This window comes from Puma concolor, chromosome A3, assembly GCF_028749965.1.
Source record: "Puma concolor isolate L17-30 chromosome A3, mPumCon1.1.hap2, whole genome shotgun sequence".
Classification (NCBI taxonomy): domain Eukaryota; kingdom Metazoa; phylum Chordata; class Mammalia; order Carnivora; family Felidae; genus Puma; species Puma concolor.
In genome coordinates this window covers 98012392-98035313 of record NC_141669.1, presented here as the reverse complement: position 1 = coordinate 98035313, position 22922 = coordinate 98012392, and the positions used below count along the sequence as shown (strand labels likewise).

Here is a 22922-nt window from a genome sequence, read left to right as displayed (position 1 = left end):
CAAGATATCGTGAGAGCGTAAGGGCGCGATTTGGAGGAGCCCGCGCTAACGCCTGAGAGGAGGGATTCCCCACGGATCGCGGGAGTGTCTAGGGCAGTGAAGGAGGGGCTAGCTGCGGGAGTAGGAGCTTCCCAGTGCATGCCGGGACCACCGCCCCTTGGGCGGAGCCAAACTCGAGATCCAAGCGCGGGATCGAGGAAAGTACGGGTCCCGAGTGGTTGTCGGCTCTTTGGAAGTTCAGCGAAGTGTGGTGGCTTCAGAGGTACATACCGGTGCCGTGAGCTGGGCTTCTATTTAAGCCTTCTCTTCCTTAAATTCGATTTCCACACGAGGGGCCGCAGCCGTCCAGTCCCCACCCCGTGGTTCCACACGTAGGGCGGAGGCGGAGGCGGAGGCCGCCTTCTGGGGATCACGTTGGTGGGCCCCGCTGACCACCGCTTACCCGCTCGGACCTGGTGGGACCCTTCAGAAGCTCAGTTTCCACGTCTGTAAAACGGTGTCGCAGTAGTACCCACCTTAAAGCGTGTAAGGGCTTAAATGAGAAGTCTCCGCCCGGAATACCTAGCAGAGAGCCTGGTATGTAGGGATCAGTGGTTAACCGTGACCATGGTGGCCGCTGTAGGACGGGCTGGAGCGTTGCTTTTGTGTGTCTCACACACACCTCCCTTTCTAGGCGTCCCGTTTCTTATGATTGAATATCGGGGACGTCTTGCCCCAAGCTGTAGCATTTCACATTTAACAAGTACTGTCCTTCCTGGCAAAGAGAGTCTTTCTTTGGAAATAGCTTTGTCCAAACACGTCGAAAAAGCTTAATGGAATACAATTTGATATGCCTTATGCTAATACGGCTTTCATTTTGGTTTAAATATTTAATACGTTTGGTATCTAATGCCACTTTTCTTTTTAGTAGGAGTGCAAAAATAAAAGGCCCTTAACATTGCAAGTAGACTAGAGGGAAGTGAAAAAGCATCTAAAGATGAAGGCGTTTCAGACCATCTGCCGGCAGCTCAGAACTTCAAAGGGGTTTTCTGTAGAACCAACGACTCGTGTGGATTTCTCCACTTCCTCTTATTCCTGTAGCCGGAAGAAAAAAGTGAACCCTTATGAAGAAGTGGACCAAGGAAGGTATTCTGATTTAGTACAGTCTGTCTTGTCATCCAGAGGCCTTGCTCAGACTCCAGAATCATTGTTCGAGGAGGATAATTTACTGTATGGACCTGTGAGTAAGTGTAAGCCCCCAAAGCAAGATGAGGCGGCAAAAGTTCCAGGAAACTGGTGTCCTCTCTTCAATCCAGAGAAAAGCATGAAACCAAATGCAGCAAGTACTCCTACAATTCCTTTGAGAATCCCTTTGCAAAGAAACACGATTCCAAGTGTGACCAAGGTCCTTCAACAGACCATGACATCAGAACAGATTTTCTACTTGGAGAGGTGGAAACAGCGGATGATTCTGGAATTGGGAGAAGATGGCTTTGCAGAATATTCTTCAAGTAATTTTCTCAATCCTGATTCTGTATGGTTACTATGTTTTCTAGAAAATAGAGCACTGGTATCAAAAGAATGAGAGTATTTTTTGACCTGAACTAGTGAGGCGCTACTTTAAAATGATAATTAGCATTAAATAGCACTCTATATTAACTCAATCATGACAGCCCTGTGAAGCATAGATACTAGTATTCCCATTTCACAGATGAAACTGAAGCACAGGGATCAAGTATTTGACCAAATTATGTAGAAAATTATTTTGTTTTATAAGCTACAAACTTGAGTATTGGAGTTGCCTGTTTTCTGTGATTAAGGAATCAGTCACCTGATAACAATTCTACTTTGCTAGGCATGCTACTCAGAATCTAGGAAATACCCCCTTGCTCTACTTTTCCTCTTTGACATGTAAGTTTAAAGACTGGCAATAAGCTGGAACACATAATTTGTTGTTTAGATCTCGGCAAATTGAGATAATAGATGCTCTTGTTTGGTAATTGAAAATAAGTAAACTTTAGCATTCAACTCCTAACTTATTAACTTCTTAGACAAGTGAGGAGAATAGTTTCCTTAAAAACAGGTTCCATTCAAAAGCAAGGTGAGACGAAAGACCATTGGCACAGGTGAACTCTCTGGTCCCCATCAAGATTATATAGTTGTTTTTTTTGTTAGAGCTATGTTTTACATCGATCATTCCTTAGCCCATGCTTCCCAGAGCAGTTATGTGTACCCCTAGTAGGTGGTACAGAGCACTTCCATTTTTAATTTTAGGAGTAATGCACTTGTTTTTAAGCACCTTAGAAAAAACTGTGTGTGGGTATCACATTAAACATGTGGTCACATCTGTTAAGTATTTATATAGGTTGTACCTGCATATGGCAAAAATGGTCAAGGTCCTAATCTCTTAGAACATTCCTCAGCTGTGTGCTGAGAATCTATGCAAGGGCCACCCGCCTTTAGGTAATAAGTAACAACATCTAAACTATTCTCTTGTTTTCTAAACAAGCAACATAAAAACATCTTTTAATGGCATCTTAAGTTTTTTATTTGTACCACAAGAATTTAGAATTGACGTTGTTTCCACATGGGAAGTTGTTTTTCATTTTCCTTAAATCTGGAATGTCATAGCTGTGGGAATCCTGGAATTACTGAATCAGAAAAGTAAACGCAGAAACCTGCTAGGACTTGTGGGAACCTAGAACTTGTAGTCCTTGGCAGAGTAAAAAAGTGCTCTGGGGCCTCCTTGATAAAGGAAAGGAATTTCTGTTGGGAATGTGAACGAGCTCCACCATCCCAAAGCAGAGAGAAAACTATGGTGGTTTTACGTATAATCAACTTTGTTGATCTAGATTATTACTCGGATGTGTTTCTCAGTTAACTCAGGATCAGTTTTAAGAAACAGAATCGGGGCGTTTGGGTGGCTCAGTTAGTTAAGCATCCGACTTCAGCTCAGGTCATGATCTTGCAGTTTGTGGGTTCGGGCCCTGTGCTGACAGCTCAGAGGTGGAGCCTGCTTCAGGTTCTATGTCTCCCTCTCTCTCTCTGACCCTCCCCCACTCGCACTCTGTCTCTCAAAAAAATAACAACAACAAAAGGGGGGGGATTGCTTTTTTTTGTTTGTTTTCTCAAGGGGGCAATCACATGAAGATTAGTGTCCTGATCCTCTCAACCAATAAAAAAGAAAGGAAGAAAAGAAAGAAAAAGAGCATATCCTAACCCGCTAAATTGATTAATGCGTCAGGAGAGGCAGTTTTTAAGTAGTGTATTGATAAATTCCTTTCCACCTGGTCTTCCCAAAGGCTAGAGCATAGAGAAGTGCCCAGAGCTGGCATTCTGTCAAACATTTGGTCAGTTTCTCAAGCATCAATTTACCTTTTGAAGATTGCCAAGGATAACAAAGTTTGACTTTGATTTATATGTGTTGATCATAGTGGAAAAGATGGGTTTCTTCATTTTTTTTTGCTACAGTGAGTTTTTAATCCTGCTGGTTCTATCAGTCAGAATCTTGGAGACTCATGGATTTTTTTTCTTTCATTCCTTTAATTTACTGAATGAATACTCTGACTTGATGCTTTCTGCAGTAAATGTATGCCTTTTAAATTTTACTTTGACAAATTCAATCATATTTAATGTTCTGAGCCTTACAATCTTTTTTCTTTTTAAAAAATTTTTAATTTTATTTAAATCCAAGTTAACATATAGTGTATAATAATGATTTCAGATACTAGATCTTAGCCAAAAGGCTGAGAAGTGATTATAATAATGATTTCAGGAGTAGAATTTAGTGATTCATCGCTTAGGTATAACACCAAGTGCTCATCTCAACAAGTGTGCTGCTCAATGCCCATCACCCATTTAGCCCAACACCCCTCCAGCAACCCTCAGTTTGTTCTCTATTTAAGAGTCTCAGGGCACCTGGGTGGCTCAGTTGGTTAAGTGTCCAACTCCTGATTTCAGCTCAGGTCATATCTCATGGTTGGTGAGATCGAGCACCAACTTGGGCTCTGAGCTGCGGGTGCAGAGCCTGCTTGGGATTCTCTTTCTGCCCCTGCTCTGCTCGTGCTCGTTTGCTCTCTCTCCTCAAAATAAATTAAAAAAAAAAAAAAGTCTGTTATGGTTTGCCTTTCTCTTTTCTCTTATTTTTCTTTCCTTTCCCCTATGTTTATCTGTTCTGTTTCTTAAGTTCCATGTATGAGTGAAATTACATATTAATTTTCTCTGACTGGCTGACTTCTGAGCCTTACAATCTAAGGGATGTAATCTAGCTTCTGATGTTTGTTGCCTCTTCTATGTGAAGAACCCAGCCAGGGGTTAAGTCTGCAGTGGAGAATGAGTTTATTTGCTTGGCAGTTGATAAAGTAGGATTTTTTTCTTCCTGTTTTTAACATGTTTATGTTTTTCATTAAGCTAATGTATAGATGAATACTCTTACCTAGGTTTTAATTCCATTTGTCTTAAATTTCTTGTAGGCCTTTCATATGCTAGTAAGTCCAATTGAGCCAAGTACATTTGGAGTGTAATAACTCAGTTTCTCAGTTGAATTTCATTTAACTCTCCAAGTAATTCCCCAGAAGTGATTCCATTTTTTTTGTCAGTGGTAAAACTGACCTTTCAAAATCCTGGTAAAACAATAGTTGACAAATGTAATATGGTTTTGCTATTACCTTAGTGGATGAGATTGTTTTCCTCATTTTCTATGGGTGTCTCCAAGCATGTATATTTCTTACTCTGCTCCTGTGCACATCTAAATGATGGTCCCTGATTTTGCCTTCTTCACTGTGCTGTATAACAGACTGGAATTGAACATGGACTCTGGTGCCAAGCTGCTAGTCCACCTTTTTGCTTTGGGGCAAATTAACAGCACTATGTAGGCTTCATTCATTAACTGGGAGTAATGATTCTTCTCTTGCTGGGCTGTTGTGTTTGAAAGTTAAATAATATTTTGAAAGTGCCAAGGCCACTGCTTAGCACAATGCCTTTTCTTTGTCTCCTTCCCTTATCAAGAGTCAAGTGAATACATAGAACTTCTTGGGTTTGTTAAATATGTTTGGTTTTCTTTTCTTGAAAGCGTATGAGGATATGCAGATATCAAGTCATTATGTTGTATGCCTGAAATGAATATAACGTATGGCAACTATAGGTCAAATTTTTTTAAGCATATGAGGAAAAAAATTAGGCTCTTCTTGCCCTAAAAAAAATGCAGAAGAGTGTTACATATTTCTTCTCCTCACCCCCAAGTTCCAAAACATCCAATTTGTTGTTTTTAATTTGTATATGCCTTGATTTTCATTCCTTGCCATTCATTAAGCCTTAGTAAAAGGATTCCCCCACCTGTATTCATTAAGTGTTGATTGTAAAAAGAATTGTGAACAGGAGCAAAGTTCCTTAAATTTCCAATAATTAGTTATCACAACCAGTTAAGTTACACTAATGGATACTTAAATTCACAGTACCCTAAACTAGGTGTGGTCCTATTGCCCCCAGATCTTCAATTGTAGCTTTGGCCTAATCCTAGAAATTCTTTATTTTAATGAATTTTATTGTTCAAGCTATTTCAGTCCCTTTGGTTTTCAAAGCGCGATTCTCAGGTTTCACAAGAGGCTGAAATGTGTGTTTTAGGGATTGTCACTTTAAAGGTACTTTATGTAATTTCTAATTTTACTGTTCACAAGTTTTAAGGCATTTGTCTTTTAGTACTAGCTTTGTTCTTATTTTTCTTTTTCCCGATTTTCTTTTCAGACATATTTTTACAAGGGAAACGGTTCCATAAAGCCTTGGAAAGCATACTTTCACCCCAAGGAGACTTGAAAGAGAGAGATGAGAATCTTGAATCTGGATATGTCGAAAGTGTCCAGCATATTCTGAAAGATGTCAGTGGAGTGCGAGCTCTTGAAAGTGCTGTTCAACATGAGACCTTAAAGTATGTAGGTCTGCTGGACTGTGTGGCTGAGTATCAGTAAGTATTAGATTTTTTTTTTTTCCATCGAAGTGTGGAGATAAATTAACACAGGGTGGAACTGATGATGCCTATCAAATACTGTTTCTTCCTCTGAATTCCTGCTCCAAGGTGTAGTCTTGTGAAGTCAAAAGCTATATGATACGTAAAAGAACTGGGGGCAGGGGGCGCCTGGGTGGCTAAGTCAGTTGAATATCCAACTCTTGAATTCAGCTCAGGTCATGATTTCAGGGTCATGAAATCAAGTCCTGTGTTAGGCTCCATGCTTTGCACAGAGCCTGCTTGAGATTCTCTTCCTCTGTCTCTCTCTCTAATAAAATTAAAAATTAAAAAAAAAAAAAGAATTGGGTATGGGGTAGGAAGTAAGGACAGATATAGGAGGAAGAGCCTCCTAATTCTTGTAAATCTGTGTTCCAAAATCAACGTATTTGCTGGAGAAAAGGTATAAGTTTTCAATATCCAGCATGTTCCGCCTCCCCTAAGCCCAAGCAAACTACCAGCTGCAACATCCAATTTGATTCCTGCATTCTGTTTCCCCATTCCCCTAAAAATAGCACCTTTATCTATTGGCCCTGAAAATTAACTCTTCCTGGCTTCCAGGCAGTGTTTGACATAGATAGGAACTCTGAGCTTCCTAAAGCTTCCTGTGGTTTTTAAATTGCTGCTCTGTTACTGTTTTTCCCACTTATTCCATATTCCAACGGGAGATATAACCTGCAGATATCCCTATTCCAAAAAAAGGATGCAATACACAAAGATAGGGAAAAACCTGTGAGTATAACTCTTGGAATTCTAGTTAAAATTTGAATTAAAAAAAAATTGACAGAGCATTCATTAAGTCTGGAAACTGTTTAGGCAACCAAACAGTTTTGTGCCTTAGCTGCTTTGTATCTGTGAGGAGGCCTATGTGCCTAGAAATTTAATAAGCTATTTTTAGCTGCCCTTTAGATTAACCAAGGCCGCCGTTCGATCAGTTCTACCCAAGGCCTATAAGAAGTTCATGACGCCAAATGCTTAACCGCGCTGTACACAGTGCTGACGTTTGTTTTCTGCTCTTTAAGTGAAAAGCATCAACGTTAAGAATATGAACATTGAACGTTTCTGAAAATTAAGTTTTCAGAAATTTTAAAAACACTTCTTAATAGGTAATATATGCATTTGGTTAATCCAAGCTATTAAAAGTAAATTTCCCATCCCCACTTTTTCTTTTAAATTTTTTTTTTTTTTTTTTCAATGTTTTTTATTTATTTTTTGGGACAGAGAGAGACAGAGCATGAACGGGGGAGGGGCAGAGAGAGAGGGAGACACAGAATCGGAAACAGGCTCCAGGCTCCGAGCCATCAGCCCAGAGCCCGACGCGGGGCTCGAACTCACGGACCGCGAGATCGTGACCTGGCTGAAGTCGGACGCTTAACCGACTGTGCCACCCAGGCGCCCCACCCACTTTTTCTTTTAAAAAAGGTCTTTAATGTGGTAAAGTATATATAACATAACATTTACCATAAAATTCACCATTTTTAAGTATACAGTTGAGTATTATTACATACATTCATAATGTTGTACAACCATCAATACCACCCATCTCCAGGACGTTTCATCTTATAAAACTGAAATCCTGGGCCCGTTAAAGTAATCATTGTAATCTCCTCTATTTCCAGCCTCTGGCAACCACCATTCTACTTTCAGTCTCTATGAATTTGATTGACTACTGTTAAGTACCTTATGTAGGTAGAATCAAAGTATTTGTCTTTTTGTGACTGACTTATCTTTATCCTTTGATGCACAATTTTTAAAAAATTTTCCTGTATTTTTTCTTTTGTTGCCTGTGCCTTTGGTGTCACATCCATTAAATCATTGCCAAATCCAGTGTCATTAAACTTGGGCCTTGTGTTTTCTTCTAAGGGTTTTATGTAGTTTTAAGTCTTACCTTTAGTTCATGGATCCATTTTGAGTTAATTTTTGTATATGGGGTTAGGTAGGAGTCCAACTTCATTCTTTTGCATGTGGATAGCCACACTCTTCAGGGCCATTTGTTGAAAAGACTGCCATTTCCGCATTGAATAAACTTGATACCATTGTCCAAAATCATGTGACTGTGTGTGGTGAGGGTTTATTTCTGGGCTGTCTATTCATTTCTATTGGTATATATATCTGTCTTTATACCAGCACCACACTATTTTAGTTATTATAGCTTTGTAGTAAGTTTTGAAATCAAGTATGGGTCCTCCAGTTTTCTTTTTCAAGGTTGTTTTGGCTGTTCAGAGTCCCTTGAGATTCCATATGGATTTTAGGATGGGTTTTTCTATTTGTGCAAAAATTGTTGTTGAGATTTTTATAGAGATTATATTAAATTTGTGTATCACGTTGGGTAGTATGAACATCTGAACAATATCAAATCTTCTAATCCATGAACATGGTGTCTGTTACCATTTATGCCTTTAATTTCTTTCAGCAATGATTTGTAGTTTTCATTGTAGAAGTCTTTAGTCTCATGGGTTAATTCTCAAGTATTTTATACATTTTGATGTTATTATAAATGGAATTATTTTGTAATTTTCTTTCCAGATTGTTCATTGTTTACGTATAGAAATGCTCCTGACTTTTCTGTGTTGGCTTTGTATCTGCTACTTTGCTGAATTTATTTATATAGTCCTACCAGTTTTTGTGTCAATTCTTTATAGAGTTTTTTTGTTTAAGCTTATTTTTATTTATTTTGAGAGAGAGAGAGAGAAAGAGTGCATGCATGAGCAGGGGAGGGGCAGAGAGAGAGAGAGAGAGAGTGAGAATCCCAAGCAGGCCTCACCCTCAGTGCGGAGCCTGACATGGGGCTCAATCCCACAGCTGCAAGATCACATCCTGAGCCAAAATCAAGAAGCGGATGCGTAGCCAACTTAGCCACCCAGGCGCTCCTAGAATTTTTAATATAAAAGATCATGTCAACTGCAAACAGAGATAATTTTACTTCCTTTCCAGTTTAGATGCTTTTTTTTTTTTTTTTTTTAAGATTTTTAAGGTTGATTTATTTTGAGAGAGACGTGGCACGAGTGGGGGAGGGGCAGAGACAGAGGGAGACACAGAATCCGAAGCAGGCTCTAGGCTCCAGGCTCCAAGCTGTCAGCACAGAGTCCGACATGAGGCTCGAACCCACGAGCCATGAGATCATGACCTGAGCCGAAGTCGGACGCTCAGCCGACTGAGCCACCCAGGCGCCCCATCAGTTTGGATGCTTTTTATTTCTTTGTCTTGCCTACTTGCTTTGGCTTGAATATCCAGATGCTGTTAAATAGAAATGGTGAATGCAGACAGCCGTGCCTTGTTCCTGATCTTAGAGGAAAACTTTCCAGTCTTTTACCATTGAGTATGATGTTTACTGTGGGTTTTTCATATATGGCCTTTACTATGTTGAGGTAGTTTTTTTCTATCCCTAGCTTGTTGAGTATTTTTTTCATTAAAGGATATTTAATTTTGTCAAATGCTTTTTCTTCATCAATTAAGGTAATTATGTAGTTTTCCTCATTCTGTTAAGGTATATTACGCTGGTTAATTTTCATTGTGTTGAATCATTTTTGCATTCCAGGAATAAAGCCCACTTTGTCATTGTGTATAATCCTTTTAGTATGTTGCTGAATTTGGTTTACTAGTATTTTGTTGAGGATTTTTGCATCAGTGTTCGTAAGGATTATTTTTTTGTAATATTTATTTATTTTTGAGAGAGAGGGTGGGGGAAGGGCAGAGACTGGGGAGACAAAGGATCCAAAGCTACAACAGAGAGCCTGGTGTGGGGCTTGAACTCACAAACCGAACCACGAGATCATGACCTGAGCCAAAGTCAGATGCTTAACCAACTGAGCCACCCAGGCACCCCTCATAAGGATTATTGTTCTGCAGTCAGTGTCTTTGTCTGGCTTTGGTATCACAGTAATGCTGGATTCATAAAGTGAGTCAAGAAGAGTTCCCTACTTTTCAATTTTTGGGGAAAATTGTTGGTATTGGTATTAGTTATGTAAATGTTTGGTGGAATTCACCCATAAAGTCATCAGGTCTAGAGCTTTTATTTGCTAGTAGATTTTTGATTACTGATGAAATCTCCTTACTAATTATAGAGCTATTCAGATACTCTGTTTCTTCATGACTTAGTCCTAGTAGGTTTTATGTTTCTAGGAATTTATTTATTTCATCTAGTTCATCCAACTTGTTTGCATATGATTTTTCATAGTACTCTTCTTTTTATTTCTCAAGTAGTAGTAATGTCACCAATTTCATTTCTGATTTATGGAATTTGAGTCTTTCTTTTTTTCTAATCCATCTAGCTAAAAGTTTGTCAATTTTGTTCATCTTTTCAAAAAACCAATGTTTAGTTTCAGTGATTTTTTTTTTCTATTGTTTTTCCATTCTGTATTTCAATTATCTTAAATCTCTTATTTCCTTCTATAAGCTTCGGGTGTACATTTTCGTTTTTTGGTTCCTTAAGTTGTAAGGTTAAGATATTGATTTAATTCTCCTATTTTTTAATGTATTTATTGCTATATACTTCTTCTGTAATACTGTTACAGTATTAAAAGAATGGTGTTCTTTAAGTTTTGGTATGCTGTATTTTCATTTTTATTCATTTCTAAGTATCTTCTAATTTCCCCTGTGATTTTTTTTCTTTGGCTGATTGTGTTAATTTCCACAAATTTGTGACTTTTTTTCAAGTTTTACTTCTGTTATTGATTTCTAACTTCATCTTGTGATTAGAGAAGATACTTTGTATGGCATCTTTTTAAATATATTGAGACTTATTCTTTATGGCCTAACATATGGTTTGTCCTGGAAAATTCCTGTGTGTGCTTGAAAAGATACATATTCAGTTGTTGGGGAGCAAGTGCTATATGTCTGTTAATCTAGTTGGTTTATTGTGTTGTTTTAAGTCCTTTATTTCCTTACTTACCTTCTGTCTGGTTCTACCCATTATTGAAAATAGATATTGAAGTCTCCAACTATTATTATAGAACTGTTTTTGGGGCACCTGGCTAGCTCAGTCAGAAGAGCATGCGACTCTTGATCTCAGAGTCAGAGTTCAAGCCCCATGTTGGGTATGGAGATTTTTTAAATAAATAAAACTTAAGAAAGAAAGAAAGAAATGTATTTCTCCCTTCAACTTTTTTCAGTTTTTCCTTCATATATTTTGTTAGTCTGTTACTTGATGCATAAATGTTTATAATTGTTATATCTTGATGTATTGAACCTTTTATTAAAGACTGTTTTGTCTGGTTTTAGAGCCACCTTTGCTCTTTTTCAGTTATTATGTGCATGGAATATCTTTTTCTGTCTTTTCACAATCAGCCTATTTGTATCTTTGGTTATACTGTGAATCTCTTGTAGACAACATATAGTGGAATCATATGTTTTATCCATTCTGCCAAATGTAAATGGGGCACCTGGGTGGCTCAGGCAGTTAAGCATCTGACTCTTGATTTTCGGCTCAGGTCATGATCTCACAGTTCATGAGATCAAGCCCTGCGTCTAGCTATGTGCTGATAGCATGGAGCCTACTTGGGATTCTCTCCAAAAATAAATAGGTAAACATTAAAAAAAAAATAGTTACAAGGAGGAACTTCTTTCATTTTGTTATTTATTTTTTACATGCATTATAGCTTTTTGGTCTCATTTCCTGTATGTTACAGTCTTCTTTTGTGTTTTATTTCCTTTTTTGTAATGAAACATTTCAAATCCTTTCTCATTTCCTTTTGTGTATATTCTATAGCTATCTTCCTTTTGATTACCATGGGGATTACATTTAACATCCCAGTTATAGTGCTTTGATTTGAATTTATACCAATTTAACTTCACTGGCATACACAGACTATGCTCCTTTGACAGCTCTGTCCCTAACCCTTTCAGTTGTTGATATCACAAAATTGTCTTTATATATGTGCGGTTGGCGGGTTAAGGTTAAGAGTTAGAGAGGGAGTCAACATACCATCAAAAGTACCTTGGAACATGTCTAACTCGGGGTCCAGTAGAAGTGGCAAGAATTTGCCTAGTGGATCCAATACAACATGTAGTATTGGGATTTACAGGTGTAAGGAAAATGTAACCATGGAGCAGCTGAGACAAAAGAAAATGGCCGGCTTGGAGCATGAATGAGAACTAGCTCCAATGGAGCCTGAAGTGGGGGAGAGACTTAAGTAAAAGGAGCTCATGTTTCAGCAGCAATAGCTGATAGTTCAGCTGGAGTTGGAAATGCAAGAAAATGAACAGGAGAACTGTAGAGAGCTCAAGAACAATTAGAGAAGGAGATGAGAATGTGTATAGAAAATAAGAGTGAAGATGTTTCACATTCAGAGGATAGATACAGCAGCCGACCCGGAAAACACAAGTTGAAATTAATGATCTGTATGGGACACCTCACTTGAGCAGAGTGGAAGAACATGATGAGCCAATGCTATCTGATGTTTCATTAAATGTTGATCAAGATTTGTATGATCAACCAACCTGAGAAGAATAAGTTTGTCTGCTTGCTTCAAGTTTTTTGTTTTAAACTGTAGAAAACAAAGTGGAGTTACAAACCATTGTTACAGTAATACTTGCTTTTATAATTGCCCGTGTATTTACCTTTATTGAAGTTTTTGAGCATCTTTAAGACCAAAAAGGTCTTTGGCTAGATCTGCTATCACATCTTTTTCAGGGACAATTTATGTTGATTTCTTTTTTTCCTCTTTGAATGGGCCATACTTTCCTGTTTCTTTGTATGCTTTGTGACTTTTTTTATTGAAAACTGGGCATTTGAATCTAGTATGTAATTCTGGAAATCAGGTTCTCCCTCTACCCCTGGGTTTGCCAGATTTTGTTCATTGTTTTTATTGGGGGTGGTGTTGTAGGTTCTTTCCTAAGGATCAGTCTGAGGTATAAACTTAAGGTCTTCTCAGGTCTTTTCTGAGCCTGTGCCTCTCCCTGGACATGCACAGTTACTGTCACTTTTTAATTTTCCGCATATATGCAGTTGCTTTTGGATGTTGTAGTCTTTAGCATCTAATTCCCAAAAAGGAAAAAAGAAAAATGAAGGGGTGGAAAAAATGTGCGTTGGCCCTTTAAATCCCCAGGAAGTCAGGCAGGTGGAAGGAGAGGGGCTTGCAGCAGTGGGTGGAGTTGCAATAAAAATAGCTACCCTCCTCTTGTCTACACCTCTGTGAACAGAAACTGCAGTCGGTGTTGATAACACATCAACACGGAGAAGGGGTCCTTTGTGTCCCCTCCCATTCCCACGAGCCATGTACACCCTGCTCCAGGATCGTGTGCACAGCTGCCTGCCTCATGAGGAGGAGGGGGATGGGTAGCTGCTAAGAGCTGAAATTGACCAAAATTAACCACAGTTTACCATCCAAGCCTTCAGTAGCCTCTGGATTTCCAATAATTGGATCAGACAGATTCTGCCATTGCAATTGTTGTCAAGGTGGGCCTACAGATTTCTGGTGTGTCCTATTCTTCCATCCTCCTAGAATCCTCTACCCCCATCCTGGTTTTAACCTTTGGTTAAAAGTTCTTGTGATCCTGAGATATTTTTATGACTGCATGCACTATCATTGGTCCCCACCCCCACTTACTAACAGTGCCAAACCCTGCTTTTTTCATTCTGAAAACATTCTAGAGATCCTTATTACAGTTTATATGATCTGCAACATCCTTTTCTCTTTTAATAATTTTCCACCACTCAGAATTAGCAGTTATTAACACTTCATCACATCTGCTTCCAATTTTTTTAAAATATAACATAAATTAAGCTCGCATCACCTATAACCCTCTTATCTCCTCTCATAGACCCCTGGCCAAGGACAATCACTGTGATAAGTTTGCTACTGTGTCCTTCTAGGCTACTTCCTATATTATTTAACACACCCACAACACTGTATAATGCATGCACAGGTACACTGCCAGTCTACTCTGCATATAAACACCACTGTGTATTGTTACATACATGTCTGTAATAGTCACAATACAGAGAAGCTTCTGGATATGTCTTATCGCAAAGCTGGTAAGATACGAGGGTCGAGAGCCAGGCTGGCTGGGTTTCATTTCTGGCTTTTCATCTTAACGTTAGGCTAGTTACTTAGGCTCTCTGTACTTCAATTTGTTCATCTGTAAAATAAGACAGGCGCCGGGTGGCTCAGTTGGTTTAGCGTCCAACTCTTGATCTCAGTTCAGGTCTTGATCTCAGGGTTGTGTGTTCAAGACCGGTGTTGGGCTCCACACCCAGCATGGAGCCTACTTAAAAAAATAGAATAAGACAAAAGATAGGATCTACCTCATAGAGTTGTTATAGAGACTAAATGAGACATTCTCTGTATAGTACTTAAAATGAATACTATCTACTCAGTAACTGTTAGCATGATTATTTTGATCTTGTTCTCTGTTTTTAACTTATTTGGTATTCCTTTTTACTAATGAACCACATCCATTTCCCTGTTGGGGAAATTCAGGTAATTTCTAGTTTTTCACAATCACGAACTGCAGCAGTGAGCGTGTCTCCTTGTATACTGTTGTGAGAGTTTCTCCAGGCAGGCGCACAGGTTCATTTGCTGGTTTGTTCTGGTGGATGATCTATACAGTTAGTCTGAAGTAGGCCTGGATATGAATACTTAAATTTTCCAGGCATTTGTCACTTTTATGACATTTTCCCAGGCATTTATCCCCAGGGTATCAAACCATTCTCTCCAGCAGGTACCTAAAAAGGAAATTGCTATGTTAAAGGGTATGTGCATTGTAAGTTTTCCCAGATGAAGGTGTGCTTATTTCTGCACAGTTTTAATGACACAGTGTTAGATATAATTTATTAACATCGTATCTCATAATTTCAGTCTGCATTTCACTTAGGTTAGACTGAACATCTTTTCATTTGTTATGAACTGTCTTTGTTCAGTTTTAATTTGGAGTTATACTACTAAAAATCTTTTCCACATTATTAAGTTCTGCAAGTTATAGTATGAAGTATGTTTTGCAAGAGACAGTGGTCCATATCAGAAATCTTTATTTTAGGGTATTTTGATTTGCTCCAGGTTGAGAACTGAGGTTCTGGGGTTACTGGGGCCCTCTCTTCATTTGCATAGATTATAATTGTTTTGTAATATTACAAAGTTTGACAGAAATAGTAAAACTACCTCTAGACCTGCACTATCTAAGAGAATACCCACTAGCTACATACGGCCTTTAAATACTTAGTGTGGCCAATCTCAGCTGAGGTATGCTGTAAATGGGCAAAGTAGGTTTCAGTGACTTGGTACAAAAAAGAAGGTATGGTATCCCATTAATAATTTTTTTCATATTACATAATGAAATGATCAAATTTGGGGTATGTTGGGTTAAATAAAACATTAAAATTTCACCTGTTTCCTTTTTTCTTTTTTGATGTAACTACTAGAAAATTTGAAATAACACGTAGCTTGCATTTTATTTCATTTAGACAGTGCTACTCTAGGCTGACTTATAAATACATTGCATAGGTTGTAACTCTAGAGCTATGGTCACAGGTACGTAACATGCATACTTTGTACAACATCTCCGTTTGGACCGCTGGTTTTGACGTTTATTTATTTTTTTTTTATTTTTTTTTTTATTTTTTTTTTATTTATTTTTTTTTTTGGGGGGGGACAGAGAGAGACAGAGCATGAACAGGGGAGGGGCAGAGAGAGAGGGAGACACAGAATCGGAAACAGGCTCCAGGCTCTGAGCCATCCGCCCAGAGCCCGACGCGGGGCTCGAACTCACGGACCGCGAGATCGTGACCTGGCTGAAGTCGGACGCTTAACCGACTGCGCCACCCAGGCGCCCCAAAAATTTTTTTTTTAAAGAAAAGTGGGGAGAAGTCATTGAGTGATAATAAACTATACCTGAGAAAAGGCTTAACCTATTAGGGTTTCTCAGTTTGGACGGTTACCTACTAAGACTTCCTTTGGTTTCTCTTTAGGGGCAAGCTGTGTGTGATTGATTGGAAGACATCGGAGAAACCAAAACCTTATATCCGAAATACGTTTGACAACCCGCTGCAGGTTGTGGCCTATGTTGGTGCCATAAATAATGATGCCAACTACAGCTTTCAGGTCAGGACACTGCACCTCTGCTTATGTAAAGCCTTGGTCAATGCTTATGTATGGCCATTTAACTCCTTATGATTTTTATTCTGTTTGTGTCCCACTGTTTACTCCATTCCTTGTCCTTTTACCACCTTAAGAAGCACTTCCCTCTGTTCCTGAGCTGTCATTGCTAATAGTGCTTTAGTGTTTACAGTCCATTCTTGGATATCTTATTTGTCATCTTTGTGTTCTTATGTATCCTGATACAATCTTTCATCAAAAACCATTAGGAGATATTATTGTATATTGTATTATTGTAGATTGTTTTGTTCTGAGTTTGCCCTGAAGCAAGACGGAAATGAACATCAACTCTGGCCCTACCGTATAAATACTGGAACTGCCCTGTGTTTCTTCCTAGGTTCAGTGTGGCTTAATTGTGGTTGCCTACAAGGATGGATCCCCTGCTCACCCCCATTTCATGGACACTGAGCTCTGTTCCCAGTACTGGGCCAAGTGGCTTCTTCGACTAGAAGAATATACGAAGAAGGAAAAGAACCAGAATATTCAGAAACCAGATTAGAGGACAGGACACTGTTTGGGAACATTGAGTAGTTCCTCACAGTTTGGGAAGATATATTGTTATTTACTGTAGAGATGTGACAGGATCTAAGAGCTTCATTATACAAGTGGAAGTATTTGTTGAAATGTAGTACAGCCAAAAAGATTGAAAAGCCAGAAGAGTTTAGATTTTAAAGGTTGGACTTGAGCATATAAAAAAAAAAGCACAAGGAAGTAAGGTCTGTCACTTACCTGGAAAAGGGCAAGCAGGACTCACACAGCATTGGTGTCCCTTGGACTCCCCCAGCAAACTTTCTGTTATCCCAAGGAGGATGCCCAGTCTTTGAATTGAGATTGGAGAGGGTGAGGCTTGGTGTGCAAGAAGTTCCCTCAGGGTACCCTGGGAGGGAAGGGGCCACACGCCCCCAGGCTATGTGTGGGGTGGGGGGAACTTGCATCAGCCAACTCCTACTGCCAGTGCAGCCTCCTAAAACTGGTTTTATATATTGAAGTTTTATTTTCTTTTTTTTTTTTTTTTTTAATTTATTTTTAAGACAGAGACAGAGCATGAGCAGGGAAGGGGCAGAGAGAGGGAGACACAGAATCTGAAGCAGGTTCCAGGCTCTGAGCTGTCAGCACAGAGCCTGACACAGGGCTCAAACCCACGAACAATGAGATCATGACCTGAGCCAAAGTCGGACGCTCAACTGACTGAGCCACCCAGGCGCCCCTGAAGTTTTCTATATATTTCATTTGGGGAAAAAAAGCTTCCTTTTAACTTTTTTGGAAAATAAATATGTGAGTCCTTAGCCTCAAATAAGCATTGCTCTCTGGGAAGATGGAGCATCATTGCCAGTCCCCCCTAGCATACACTAAATAACTCCCACAGGTATCCAGACCCCAGTCTGAGATGCGTAACTATAGATATTTTAGTAGCTTTATCCTGGTTTGAGTCAGTGAACCATGTGCACAGAGAAAAAGTATCATTTGTGAGATTTTTCAGCTAGGGAGAACAATAATCTAATTTTTCTGTGTTTGATAAGTAATAAAAATTATTAGTTGTCACTGGGATCAGGAAACTTGAATAAATGGCCAGTGTAGCTTTGGGGGAAGGTTCCCTGTTTTATGGGATGGGTTAGCATTTGAGTGACAGCTGTGGTCTTAAAATAATAGGGTGCCAAAATCACTTTTTTCTTAGCTGTTAATTGTAAGAAATAAAATACAAGATGTGAGTAATGAAACTTTTGTTTCTGTTTCTTTTTATTTAGATTTGTGTGTTTCTAGAGTAATTTCATAAACCTGGAAATTGTTTAGATTTGGTTTTAGAAGTTCAGAAATCACAATTTTTTTTAGGTTTAATTATTTATTTTGAGAGAGCACGAAAGGGGTAGAGAGAGGAGAGAGGGAATCCCAAGCAGGCTCCGCACTGTCAGCGCAGAGCCAGGGCCCGAACTCACAAACTGCAAGATCATGACCTGAGCCGAAGTCAAGGGCTGGACGCTTAACTGACTTGAGTCACCCGGGCGCACCCAGAATTCACATGTTTGCTACTGGCTCAGTAGCTTTGGTATGTGTTCTCTGTGAGTGCACACAAGAAGGAGGTGCTGTCCACCATGGTCACCTGGCAAGGAAAGTAAGGTTCAGGTAGGAGAGAGGAGGGTTGAGGGAGACCTTTCACTGACTCGTATACACACCTCTGCATTCTTTCCAAGCAGCAGATATTCATGTAGCCTGTCATTTCCAAAATGAAAAATCAAGTGAGATAATTAAAAGTTGTAACAGATTTTGCCACACTGTGAGACCAGGGCCCAGCAAGACTTCATTTTAATACAGTTCTCTTGGGTTACTATAAACGCACCTTGGACCTGTCACTTTGCATCAAGAATCTCCCGAGCTAATGGCACGAAGAGTTCCATGAAAGACTCAGAGTCTGACCAGGCAGACGGTTCTATGAGAACAATGAAGGTTGATCCCTGGGCAGGCTTCCCTGAAAGACCCAGGGACACACCAGTTCCTCACTACAATCCTAATATTCCTCAGATGTCACTACTTCAAGAAGTCGCAGTCCTCTTGAGAGGGAAATGTCAATGAAAAGTTGTTTTCCCCACTAACACATAGGAGGAGAAAGCCAAATCTGCGTTTCTTAACTAGATAATTTTTCAAGAATTACCATCTATGGGGGCACCTGGGTGGCTCAGTCGGTTATACACCCAACTCTTGATTTTGGCTCAGGTCATGATTTCACCGTTTGTGACTTTGAGTCCAGCGTTAGGCTCCGCACTTAACAGAGTGGAGCCTTGCTTGGGATTCTCTCCCCCTCTCTCTGCCCCTCCACTACCCGCGCATGCTCTCTCTCTCTCAAAATAAATAAACTTAAAAAAAAAAATTACTATGTATGTTACTGAACTGTGGATACCACTTGTTCCCCTAAGTGATAGGGCATATTTAACTCCAGTGAAATGAAACAAGATTTGTGATGAGGGATTCTCTGATTGAGGATGCTTAAAATATTTTTAAAAGGAGGTATAAATTGCTTTTGTGAGGAGGCTTCCTTACAGTACAGGACACAGTATTACAGTCTTCGGCTTTGAGACAATCCATTAGGTTCAAAGCTACCCACATAGCCTTCTCCTCCATAATTTACATTCTTAGTGCACTCAGCTGCTGACAAAAGGTCCATGCTGGCACTAAAAACCAATTTTCAAATCTTTCTAAAATTATGCCTTCTGCCCTCCCCGTCCCCACCCCCAGACCTGGCCTCTTGCTTGGAGCCATTATCCCTGTTTAATCTGAGAGCATTAACCTCTATAAACCTATTATAGTTCTAGGAAAACTTGTCAACATATGACCTGTGGTTTCATATGTGTTGACTCTGGTAAATACAGGAAGAGGGTTAGTTGTAAGTCATTGTGTTTCTAGGTAACCAGTTTGCCTACTGGCTTTAAATGGAGTTGGAGGGAGGTAATTTGTTGGAATCACTGTGTCTTTCCACCTGAACAATTAAACATTTGATTATAACCTGCCCTCTGCCCCCCCCCCCCCCACACACACACACAAGAAACAGTGAAGCAAGGGAATAGTTTGAACTTTAAAAGAAACACTTCAGGGGCGCTTGGGTGGCTCAGTTGGTGGAGCGCCCGACTCTTGGTTTCGGCTCAGGTGGTGATCTCATGGTTCCGGAGATGGGACCCATGAAGGGCTTTGCACTGACAGCAAGGAGCTTGCTTGGGATTCATTCTCTCTCTCTCTCTCTCTCTCTCTCTCTCCTCCTCTCTCTCCCTCGCTGCCCCTCCCCCGCTTGCATGCACACACACTCTCAAACTTAAAGAAAAAAAATTTTTTTTAATAAAAGAAACACTTAAGTTGTTTGGAGCTGGTGCCCTAAAGAGAACCGCTGTCTTAATCACTAAGTACAAGTTAGAACTGACTCTCCCTGTCTCCCCCTTCCCTCCCCTCTTTCCAGCCTCAGAGTCCTGCACCTTAAGCAAAAACCATATGCTGCTGCCGCTGGAAGTCTCACCTTCGGAACCTCTTAGGTGATTTCTACTCTAGAAGGGAGCTTGAGAAAAGCTCTCTGGGGAGATGTCCCTGATGGACGAAAAGGTTTGTGTGGTGGCTTGACAACAGCAGTTATCAGGCTTGTGGATTGCATTTGTAAAGATCCAGTCATAAAAAATGATATTCTGGATCAGGCTAGGCTTTGAGCTTTTGCCTCTTTGCTCAAGAGACAGGTAGGTTAGAGAGAAAATAACAGAGCATTCCAGATGACTTTAAAAGCCCTTGTCTTTTTGTTCCCCAAATCCCATTTAACCTTGCCCCTGAGACACCATCGTAAATTTGGTATATACCTTTCCGGTGTGTCCTTTTATAGTTTCACTCCCCTTGTTGGTCTCAATGAATAATACACAGTTTTGCTTCCTCGTTTCGATTTTTGCTTACTTTATCTCAGTATTTGATTTTGAGATGCGTACCCGGTTGACCGCTTCTAGGTTTAGTGCGTGGCTTTAACAGCTCTGCAGCATTCCCTCGTGATTTATTGTCTCCTAATGCACTGTTTAGGCTAACAGACACTGCTGCAATGGATTCCCTCCTATATGTGTGTGGTGTGTGTTTCCGGGTGCACGCGAGGCACGTGCAGTGTAGTGGAAGCAGGTCGAAGGTTGGGGCTCTGCCGCTTAATAGCTCTGTAACCTCGATCAAGGTGCTTGACCTTTGTGTGCCTGGATTCCTCCTTGGTAAGTTGGAGGGGGGGGGTGGGGACGGGAGAGTTGTAAGGAGCAAATGAGGTAAGCACTTAGGGCAGGGCCTGGCACATAGTGGGGACAAAGTAAACGTTACCGTCATCGTCATAATCAGATGATCAAATCTCCGTGTGTCGTGGCTGGGTCACATAATGTGCACAGCATGAACGTTACCTCCAAATTCCTCCAAAATAGTGCTATCAACTCACTCTTGCACCGGTGCTTTCTGAAATTCCCTGCTGTCCCACACATTCACTAACCCAAGAGTTTTAGGACTTTTTTGTGCCAACATGATGGGGTGAGAATAGTTACTTTTTATTTTGAACAGCGTTATAGTTTGAATAAAATTTGCTTTAAAGCGGGGTTGCCATCTAGTGGTGGGAAAAGCAGACTGCAGTTATGTGGCACAAGCCAAATACCGGTGAACCTACCTGTATCTTGGGGTTCATTTAGGCATTTGCATCACTACCACAGGTCTAGTTGGAATTGAGGCAACTGTGTGAGGGTTCTTCTGTTATCTTTCCCCACTTTTAAGCAGCTCATGATTTTTCTCCTTGTCTTCTCCAGCACAGCAACATGGAGACCTGTCTGTGCAACCCCGTGCGCGCGGCCTCACAGCCCAATGAATCTGGGTCACTGGCTCAGAAAAGAGGAGTGAGATAAATTAGGAACGAGGCTATTTACAAACTGGCAGGAGACTGTGGCTCCCAGCAGGGCGGGCTTTCCTTGAGCGATCCTAACCTCCCCCCTGGGCAAGTGGGCAAGTAAGCGCCTGCATCAGCCTCCTTCCCTCAAACCACCACAGAGGGCTGACCAGGGTCCCAATTATCGCCCTTCCAAATCAGGCACTTGGACCGTCTGCTGTGAAGACTTTTAAAATCATAGCCTACAAAGATTTAAGAGCGTGTGACAATGTTAGTGGTTAATCATCAAAGGCATAGGTACATTTTTAAAGATCTGTACAAAAATGTTCCATGAAAGATAAAGGTATAAATAAAGCAATGTTACTGAAAGGTTATATAACCTTAGGCATTTAATCAAGTACTGTTACTAAATTAATGGGATATTAAAAGAAAAAGTCTCAACAAGCAGCATAGGTCAGCTGTGATTAGAAACAGCCACTCGGGCTGATCTAGACTGTCCCTTAGCAGCAGGTTCGTGCCCATTTCCTTAAAAGAAAAAAAAATTGTTTTTTAATGTTCATTTTTGAGAGACAGAGAGAAAGAGAGTGCAAGCAGAGGTGGGGCAGAGAGAGAATCCGAAGCAGGCTCCAGGCTCTGAGCTGTCAGCACAGAGTCCAACACGGGGCTCAAACTCACAAACGGCCACATGATGACCTGAGCCGAAGTCGGACGCTTAACCAACGGAGCCACCCAGGTGCTCCCAGCTCACGCCCATTTCTAAGCTGTTATTTTGTGAATGCCTTTGCCTCAAATAACTTCCCTTCCTCCCTTTGTTCAGCCAGATCTTAATTTTCTAAGTGTTCGGGTCTAAACCCAATCCTCCCTCAAGTCTTCCCAACTCCGCAAGAAAGAAGCCGTGGTGTCAAAAGCAGGGGCCTCAGCATCAGGCAGACACCGAATCCGGCCTGCTGCCTGTTTCTGTACAGTCTGTGAGCTGAGGACTGTTTTCACATTTGAAATGTTTGACGGGTGCCTGGGTGGCTCAGTCAGTTAAGTGTCTGACTTCGGCTCGGTCACGATCTCACGGGTTTTGAGTTCGAGCCCCGTTGGGCTCTGTGCTGACAGCTCAGAGCCTGGAGCCTGCTTCGAATTCTGTGTCTCCCTCTCCCTCTGCCTCTCCTCCACTTGTGGTTGGTCTGTCTCTCTCTCAAAAGTAAAATGTAAAAAAAAAAAAAAAAAAAATTGTTGAAATGTTTGAAAAAAGTCACAAGCAGACTAGTGACACGAGAAAACTATAAAAATTCTAAATTCATTGTCTAAAAATAAAGTGTTATTGGAACACAGCGACACCCACTTGTTTTTATATTGTTTGTGGCTGCAGAGTTAAGTATTTGCAACAAAGGCTGTAGGACCTGCAAAGTGTGAGGTATTTGTTATCTGGGCTTTTACAGAAAAATGTTGGCCGTCCCCTGGTCTGGATGAGAGAGAGCTGACGGTGGCTTGGGCAAGAGAG

The 22922-nt window shown here is 40.4% G+C and overlaps 1 protein-coding gene and 1 pseudogene across 4 annotated transcripts; both read left to right on the top strand.

Moving 5' to 3' along the window:
• The first annotated feature begins 7 nt into the window (after positions 1 to 7).
• Positions 8 to 17786, top strand: MGME1 (mitochondrial genome maintenance exonuclease 1). 4 transcript variants are annotated; one of them, XM_025932254.2, is made up of 5 exons: positions 8 to 262; positions 911 to 1490; positions 5722 to 5938; positions 15882 to 16014; positions 16406 to 17786. In XM_025932254.2, exons 2-5 carry the CDS (start codon positions 977 to 979, stop codon positions 16565 to 16567), a joined length of 1026 nt encoding a protein of 341 aa, XP_025788039.1. In that variant the 5' UTR covers positions 8 to 262; positions 911 to 976; the 3' UTR covers positions 16568 to 17786. The 4 variants fall into 4 exon arrangements, with proteins under 4 accessions (XP_025788039.1, XP_086557747.1, XP_086557748.1 ...); XM_086701621.1 differs by having other exon boundaries at positions 908 to 1490; XM_086701622.1 differs by lacking the exon at positions 8 to 262 and adding an exon at positions 282 to 576.
• Positions 7904 to 12515, top strand: LOC112869004 (DPY30 domain-containing protein 1 pseudogene; annotated as a pseudogene).
• Positions 17787 to 22922: the final 5136 nt, after the last annotated feature.